This window comes from Chrysochloris asiatica, unplaced genomic scaffold (assembly GCF_000296735.1).
Source record: "Chrysochloris asiatica unplaced genomic scaffold, ChrAsi1.0 scaffold00065, whole genome shotgun sequence".
NCBI lineage: Eukaryota > Metazoa > Chordata > Mammalia > Afrosoricida > Chrysochloridae > Chrysochloris > Chrysochloris asiatica.
In genome coordinates, this window is record NW_006408583.1 from 9,948,376 (window position 1) to 9,958,028 (window position 9,653).

At 38.6% G+C, this 9,653-nt stretch overlaps 1 protein-coding gene across 1 annotated transcript in view; it reads right to left on the reverse strand.

Moving 5' to 3' along the window:
• Positions 1-9,653, reverse strand: part of CNTLN (centlein, centrosomal protein) — a 407,185-nt gene that overhangs the window by 295,733 nt on the left and 101,799 nt on the right. Inside the window, exon 8 of the mRNA XM_006864477.1 lies at positions 4,593-4,787. Coding sequence (XP_006864539.1) covers positions 4,593-4,787 — 195 coding nt within the window. The remainder of the gene's footprint in view (positions 1-4,592; positions 4,788-9,653) is intronic.

The following is a 9,653-nucleotide window of genomic DNA, read 5'->3' on the forward strand; positions in this document are numbered from 1 at the left end:
TGGAAGCAGCAGTCAAGAGATCAAACAATGTATTGCATCAGCCAAAGCTGCTGCACAAAGACCTTTTTAAAATGTTGAAGAGCAAAGATGTTAGCTTGAGAACTAAGGTGAGCCTGGCCCAAGCCATGGTATTTTCAATAACCTCATATGCATGCGAAAGCTGGACAGTGAATAAGGAAGACCATAAAGAATTGATGCTTTTGAGTTATAGTGTTGGAGGAGAATATTGAAAGTGCTGTGGGCTGCCAAAAGAACCTACAGATCTGTGTTGGAAGAAGTGCAGCCAGAGTGTTCCTTGGAGGCCAGAATGGCCAAAATTCATCTCTCATACTTTGGACATATTGTCAGGAGGGACCTGTCATTGGAGAGGGATATCATGGTTGGTTAGGCGGCAGATCAGAGAAAAAGAGGAAGAACCCCAGTGAGATGGATTGGCAAAGTGGCAGCATCAATGAACTCAAGCGTAGCAACGATCGTGAGGTTGGCCCAGGACCAGGCAGTGTTTCCTTCTGTTGTACATAGGGTCTCTATGAGAGGGTACCGGCTCAATGTCACCTAACAACAACAACAACAACAAAAATGTTAGCTTAAATGAAAAAAATAAGACACATGGTAAGATAACTCTAATACATTGAACTAATTCCCACATTAGTAACAAAGACTTTATATGAAACAACTTTTTATAAGTCATTATTTAAAAAAAAAAAATCTAACAGAAAAATACACAAAACATGTGAATAGATATTTTTTTCAGAAGAGGACAAAATTAGACTTCCCAATCATTTGAGGAGATACTCTATCAGCAATATGTACTGCAAGGAATTAAGAAGTCTGACAATGCCAAGAATTAGGAAAATGAGAACCAATCAGATCTCTTATACATACTTGGTGAGTGTGTAATTGGTAAAACCACTTTGAAAAACAATTTATAAGTATCTTGTGAAAGCAAAATTTTCAAATCCTAAAACCCACTGTTTCACTTGCAAAAATACACATGCACATATACCAAGAGGTCATGTACAAAAATGTCGAAGCAGCATTATTTATAACAGCAATAAACTGGAAATCACAAGAATGTTAAATTATAGAAAAATGGAACAGTAGTTATGATATATTTATATATAATATATTAACAAATAAAAACAAACAAACAGCTATACCAAATAATGGAGTTCTGGTGTGGTGCTGTAGGATAAGCACTGGACTGCAAGTCAGTTTGAACCATATGGTCAGAAGTTCAAAATCACCAGTCACTTCATGGAAACTGTACAGCATAGAACAATAACAACATACCAAATAACTTAGATGAATTTTGTAAACATCAACAATTTAAGGTCAAAGGGCAGCACTGACCCAAGGACAAAGTTCAGAAGGTCTAGGATGGAAGGAGGAATGAGAATAGGAAACACCGGGCGGAAGTAGGGATAAGTGATTCTATGTCCTGCGGATTGCAATCAATGAGATGAAACAAAATGTGTATGAACCATTTGTTGGACAAAAATCTGATATGCCCTGTAAACCTTCAACCAATTCACAACAAACAGAAATGGAAATTACTTTGGAAAATCATTTAATATTTGAACACCCAAGTACTTGTTTGTATGGATCCTAATTTTAAACAAAATTGTTAAATTATTTTTTTTAATGCTAGGAGTACCTTAAAACAATAATTTAGAGAAATAGAAGATTTTTTTTTAAAAGAAATGTAGAAGAATGTGCCCTTTGGTGCTGTAAATGCCTGAGAGTTTTTTTTTTAAAAAAAGAGCTAAAATGAATAGAGATAAATACTGTTAACTGATAGTGCATGGAGGGGATTATTATCATTGTAAAGCAACAAAGTAAGGAGCTCTGGTAGTGTAGTGGTTATAAATCAGGGTCCGAGCCTCAAGGTCAGCAGTTCAAAACTACCAGCTGTTCCATAGGAAAAAGATGAGGCTTTCTGCTCCTGTAAAGATTTACAGCCTTGGAAACCCTGTACAACGTCGCAAGTAGGAATTGACTCCATGGCACATAACCACCAATGAAATAAAGTATATGATTTGTTGAATGTAAAACTGATGATTTGTCCTATAATCTTCTACTCAATTCACAATAAAAACTTTAAAAAAAAAAAAAAAAAAGAAACAAATTTAGAGCTGAAAGTTACCTTGAAAATGATCTAAGAGGGGTACATGTGAACATTTTCTATGTGTCAAGCTCTGTACCTGACGTGCATCATCTCTACACACTGCCTGCCATACATACCTTTAATACCAGTATTTTTACAGATGAGAAAATGTTGGCTAACAGGTTTAAAATTGTGTTTAAGTTTACAAAGCTCAGGGGCAGAGTTTTTATTTGATCCTAAATGTATCTGAACAATATTGCTAAGTGCCATCAAGTTGGTTCTGACTCAAAACAACCATGTATACGGTTTCCAAGGAGCAGCTGGTGGGTTTGAACTTTTGACTTTGAGGTTAGCAGTCCAGTGCTTGTCGTACAGCATCACAGAACTCGTATGTATGTGTGTGTGTGTTCACATATATGTTGTTGTTAGGTGCCATCTAGTCTGTATAGGGTTTCCAAGGCTGCAAATCTTAGTGGAAGCAGAAAGCCTTATCTTTCTCCTACAAAACAGCTGGTATGTTTGAACTGCTGATTTTGTGTTTAGCCTCCAGCACTCCCCCATATATTCTTGTTGTTAGGTGGTGTTGAGTCAGCTCTTTGAGAAAACAACATATTTGTGTTGTTAAGTGCTGTGTTTGTGTGTATGCATAGTCTTGGTGTGGTGCTGTGGAATAAAGCACTAGACTGCAAGGTCGGTTTGAACCACAAGATTGGCAGTTCAAATTGACCTGTGAGTCAAACTCACAACACTCCTTGGAAACCCTAATAAGGGTCACTATGAGTCAGAACTAACTCCATAGCACTCAACAAACATACATGTGTGTGCGCATGTGCGTGTGTTTGCAGTCCTGGTGTGGCACTGTAGGAGAAAGCACTGGACCACAAGTCTGTTTAAACTGCAAGTTCGGCAGTTCAAGCTCACCAGACGCTCCTCAGAAACCCTATAAAAGGTCACTATAAGTTGGAACCGACTCCGTGGCACTTAACAACAACAACAATATATATATTTTACATCACTGAATTGTATCAGGAATAGCTTGAAAGATCAAATGACCTGTTCCAAATCATCTATCAAGATTGTGCCAAAATGGGACTAACAGTTATTAAGTGTCATATTCCAGACTTCAAGGCAAGTACTTCAATAGATTCCTTTAAAAAAAAAAAAAAAAAAAAAAGAGCACCATGTCATTCATCACACAATACCTTCTATTTCTCTTCTAGGTTTAATAAGTCACTGCACTGGTCACCCAGAACTCAGCACACTCACATCATGCGGTTTATTAGGGAAGTGAACAGGTGTCAACACAGTATTAGAAAACATACAGGGCACAGGTGTTTCAAGCAAGACAGCCTCTGCTCGGTCATACTCAGAGGTAGGCCTCTCTCTATCCAGGTAATGTTAACAACGCTCTTCTAGGGCTGAGGATAAAGGTCCCCAGGACACATTACTCCACCACAAGCCTGAGTCTGCAAACACTCAGTTCTGGCTTTGTAGATCAGCACATCTGGCTTACTCAATTAAGTGCCTGGAGGCACCCCACTCTGCAAGCAAGCCTCCCTGCCCAAAGGTACTGAGCTTTACTTGCTCCATAGCATGGGAAGTCCACCGTTCTGTCATGTGCTCTGGTTCTTGGTTCTGCCGCTGCTGCTCCTCTGCCACTCCCTCAGTGTCACAAATCTCTGCCCCTGGGTCGAGGTAGTTCAATGCAGGGTTCAAAGGACATGCTCCCCACCTGGCTCATCTTCCTTGATAATAGTGAGATCCTCCACATTCCTGCTTCTGAGATGACTCACTTTATACACATTCGAGTTCCAGGTTTTTATAATCACAGTTAACTCTGTTAACTATTCACAACTGAATCATATAATCCTGTAGCATCTTCTCCCACCTTCTCTTAGATCTAGCAAGGCAAAAAGGCTGCTTGGCGGAAGTTACAAAGACTTTGGGTCAAAGAGCCGTATGACGTAATCCACAGCACTGCAACTCCCTATTCAGTATTCTTTCCATTCCATTATCTCTTCCCATGAGGAAATCTCAATATAAACACAGTTCATTAATCTGCTCTAAAAGAATGCAAATAAGCCAAAGAACTCACCTTAGTATACTGCATAGACCCTGAACTTCTACATGCATTTCTAAATGATTCTGTACTGTATATAACATTCATTTCCAAAAAGAACACGAAATGGTACAATACAAAGCTATCTGCCATCATTTATATTGCAATATAAGCACATTTAAAGCTTTCAGGTTTTAGTCAATTGTAGGAGATGATTGAATTTGATATTACACTAGGGAAGGAGCCATGATAATGCAGTGATTAAAGCACTTGGCTGCTAGCTACAAGGTCTAGGGTTTGAATCCACCAGCCCCTCTGCAGGAGAAAGATGGAGCAGTCTGCTTTCTATAGCGTCACACCGAGTTCATATCTCAACGGCAATGGATTTGGGTTTTGGTTTTAATATTTTTAGAAAATCTCTCTTACCTGTTGTGAGTGATCTGATTCCATTTCTTGAGGTAAAGGATAAGGTGTTCCCTGAGATGCCTGAAGTTCTTCTTTCAATTTCGCATTCTCCTGTTCCTTTTGAAATAGCTGATCCTGAAGATTAACAACACTTTGCCGGAGGTTAGCTTCACTTGATTTTGTGGTTTCAAAACAAATATGTAACTCATTGTAAAGCTGTTTCAAAAAAATATATTTAGCTCATATTAATAATCAATACAATGGTTACATGTCTCTATGTGTACATATACATGTGTGAATATAGAGAGAGATATGTATATATATGCTATATATAACATGGAGCCCTGGGTGCGCTGTACTGCAAAGTCAGTTTGTATCGCAAGGTTGGTGGTTCAGGCTCACCAGCTGCTCTTCAGAAACCCTACACAGAGTTGCTATGGGTCGGAACTGATTCGAACACACTTAACAACAACAAAAAATATATAACATGGTCCTTGTCTTCCAATCTAAGAAGGGAAAGAAGATATAAACAACTAGAAAACTAAATTATGTAATTGAACATCAATATAAAACTACAACTGATGCTAAAAAGGCAGTGTGTCTCATTGGCCAAACCAGTACAGGAACAGCATGTTCAATTTTTAAAGAGGACAAAAACACTTTGAGCTAGCTAATCTCTGAGAGCTTCATGAAGAAGGGAGAACTTGAACTGCGTCATGGCAGTAGTCTAGGAACCAAAAGCAGACAAAAAGGCATTCTAAGCATCGTTGTTGTATACTGTCATCGAGATGGTTCTGACTCAGTGACCCTGTACAGGGTCTCCGAGTGGCGGCTGGTGGTTTTGTGGTTAACAGTGGAAAAGATCATGTAGAGAGAAAGGAAAGGGCAGAAAAAGAGTACAATGTAGATCAGAGTAATTGAACTCACTCTATCAACTTGAAAAGATAATCGGGAGACTTTTACTGAGCGCTCATTAAGCCTGATTAGTATAGTACATTTCTGGGTCATGAACATCCAACCATCCAACTTATGGACCACTCATACTTGCCCTTTGTGTTATGTAAATTTGCCTCACTTTGGAACTACTGAACCAATGCTGATAGCAACAAATTCTTCATCACAATTGCTTTCACTTGCAACAGGTAGATTTTAAATCACTGAAAGACTGTGAGCCTTTTCTTGCACTAACCAGCAAACCAAACCAAATCCACTGCGGTTGAGTCAATTCTAATTCACACTGACCCTGTAGGAAAGAGTAGAATTAACTACCGCATAGGATTTCCAAGGCCGTAAATCTTCAAAGAAGCAGACTACTTCATCTTTCACCCACATACCCACTGGTGGTTTCCAGTTGCTGACCTTTCAGTTAGCAGCTGAGTACTTGGACTGATTCCTCTCTAGAACTAAAATAAGACTAGCTAAGATCTACACGTACCTTACCTGCTCCAACTCTTCTATAACTTTGGCTAAAAGACACACATAAGAACATAACTCGTTCATAACTCATGGACTGCCTATAGATTTGTATTTCCTATAAATTAGCTTCTGTTGATGAAGTAGATGTGTCACTGTGGATCAGCATGGGGCTGGGAACCACAAGGTCAACAGTTCAAACCCACTAGTTGCTCCTAGGAAACCTTATATAGGGTTGCTATGAGTCTGAACTGACTCGCCGGCACTTAACAACAACAACAACAACAATGAAGTGGGAGATGTGAAACAGAATAGTCAAAAAGCTGGACAGTAAGATTGTACAGTGTAAAGATTCTTCAGGGCCAGATTAAAGAAGACAGGTTTATTCCTACAAACAACAGGGAGTTATTGACGTCCCTGGACCAGATTAAAACAGAAGTAATGTTGTGAAAATGGCATAGATAACTTTTAAAATGGTTTTGAGTCATGGCAATGTGTATTAAATAAAATTTTTAAAGTAGAATTTATTAAAACTGTGAGCTAGCATATATATAAGTGATGTCACAAGTAGTAGTTACATGCCAACAACAGTTGTTACTCCAACACTCAAGAGTTTGCTTGGAGAAAATTCTAACTCATGATTGTGAACAGATGAGGCAAAATTCAATCAGTGGTAGTGATTTACATACATAATCTTTATGTCTATTTGCTGGTGACACTAATGACAGTTAACCCACAGATAAAACTTGAGGTTTTTCCTTTTATTTTTAAAGGAACAAAAAAAAAGGGGGGGGGGGAAGTAGGTAGGGGAGAGAGACTAACAGTGAGATAGTATAACAAAAGTGATTTTAAATCTCCCTAGTGGAGAATCTCCACATTGCCTAGCTGACATGGTAGGTTTTGGTTTGTTCATCCAATCTAGTCCCCCTAATGTGAGAAATTAGGAGTCTCTCTCCTCAGTCTCAGGGGAAGAAACTTTAACTACACAAAAGATGGTAAACCTTTAGTTCATTATACACTTAGGATTTGTACACCTTTCTGTATGTATGCTACAGTTTAATAAACAAGAGGTTTAAAATTTAAAAAGGCTTATGAACTTTTCTTTAATGCATTTCTTCAGAGAGATAATTTCTCAAAAAACCACAGCCTTCTAGACCACTCCTGTGACAAGGAGCTCAGTCTACTTTTTCTCTTCCATAATGGATTGTATTTCTGTATCATGTAGAAATACTTTCAATAATTCAAAAACTGTCTAAGCCACTTTTGTAAAGGAAGGGTTGTCTGTATCATTTATGAAGAATTGCAGGACACAAAGTCTACACTCTCCCTTCCCATTACCTTTTTATCAGGGAATGTGTCCATGTCCTTTTCACAGATGATGCTATCAGATGTTTGAGGAGGGGAGAAGGGCAGAGAGAACCTTGACAGAATGGGCCCTATAAGGCCCTCCCTGAACTTGTTGCTACTTTCATGATTGGGTTTGAGGCAGAAAAGAAAAAAATCAGAATCAGGAGACAAAAGCTAAGCTGGTAAGAGGGAGGGGGAGGGTAGGAAAAGGAAAAGGGGGAGGAAGAAACAACTGTCCCAGAGCATACAGAGTTCATTACTCAGATAACAGATGATTCAACTACTTTCTCTTACTTTTATGTTTTATCACTATTAAACCTACATTTTTTGGAGAAAGTAATGGAAAATATATTATTAAAGAACTCACAGATTGCATATATTTCAGAATCTCAGACACTGATAAATATTGACAAAGAAAAATTCACAGCTTCCCTCCTAATTCCCCAAGTACAGCCATGATACCAACGTTTGCTCAGATTTGAGGAACAAATTACTGGCCCATCAATGTTAAGGGTGTATGTACCTTTCTACTGGGAGTCACATCTTGGGATCATCCTTCATAAATACTCATGGAAGGCTACAAACCTATTCGTTCAGGGAAGAAAGCACTAGCTTAGGCTCTTTTCTTGTTTCTTCTCTTTGCTTCCTCTTCCTTCCTCTCTCTGACAAGCAATTCATACAGCAGTACTCCTGTTCAGAGTCCCCCTAAGCTGATCTTTTACAACTGGGTGAGCAACTCTAGACACTAGGGCAAACTCTCTGCCTTTCTCTGAAAATCTATCAGCTGATGAGAAAGAACTGACAACGCCTGGAGCGGATCATTTAGACCAGCACTACTTGTGGTATCGGGACAAGCTCTTTCTTATGCCTTAGTTCTTCCTCCAAATATAGATATTCTACGTGGCTGTTTCCTGTAATGGCTAACCAACATCACTAACCCAATAACTGTTAGACCACTCAGTGTGGACCTAGAGTAAAAGAAGCAATGACAGCCCTCCAAGTATTTTTAATTCTAAGTCCCAGTCCACTAGTAGACTTGACCAAAAGAGTCTTGAAGCAGTTAGGTATATCTTTATTTTTGTAAATGTTAGGGTAATAAAAGATTTGTCTTTCTAGTTGTGAATTCAGGGAAGCAAACGTTTCAGACATTCCAGTGGTCTAGCTATATACTACCTTATTCTCATCCCATTAATTAGAGTTTTAAAAAAAATCTCCAATGAGGAAATTAGGTTATGTAATAAATTCATTTATTTGCATTGGGTTAGGTATCCTGAGTTTGTAACTTTTTGCCTATTAGCAATCAGAATTCCCTACAGTACATTGTAAAGATGGTCATTTCTCTAAAGAAATGTATTACCTTTGAAAGTTTGAATGGCATCAGTGTTACAGAATTTGCAAGATTATGACTTTTATAAATATGTAGCCATATATCCATTTATATACTTTTTTCTATATATACTTTTAAAGCACTCATTATTATAATCTATACTTGATTTAGGGAGTCCTGGTGTGGCGCTGTGGGTTAGTACACTGAACTGAAAAGTTGGTTTGAACTGTAAGATCGGAGGTTCAAACTCACCAGCTGCTCGTGGGAAACCCTAGACAGGGTTGCTATGTGTTGGAGCCAACTCAACGGCACTTAACAATAACAATAATAATACATGATTTATAATATTTACTATGCCTTAGGTGAATTTCTCTTGAAGAAATTGAAGTAAACACAGGCTAAGAGAATGAACAGGGGATGGAAAGCCAATAACCTCAGAAATGAGATACAACAATCCAAATGTTTAGTAGTCTTCCTCCTGTGTTTTCATAAATGATGAAAAACAAGACATTTTAGTCACCTTAGTAATTGTGCAAGAAAGTTATGTTCTGTGACTCAATGACAATTTGTTTCAAGAATATGGAGACTTAATAAAGAAAACGAGGGTAAACTGCTACAATTTGGTGAACTTGACCTATATTCATGGAGTTACTACCTCTAAATACCAACAGAGAGGGAAGGAGTCTTCACATCAAGTATCAATGCTATCTCCTCTGTAGACAGAGTAGATAGGGACGGGCAACTTAGACACTGGCTAACTAAAGTGTTGTGTTTGTTGTTAGGTGCCCTCGAGTCAGTACCAACTCATAGCAACCTTATGCACATCAGAATGAAACACCGCCCTACCCTGGACCAACCTCACTACTGTTGCCACGCTTGAGTCCATCGATGCTGCCACCTGGCCAATCCATATTGTTGAGGGTCTTCCTCTTTTTCTCTGACCCTCCACCTTAACAAACATGATATCCTTCTCCAGTGACTGGTACCTCCTGACA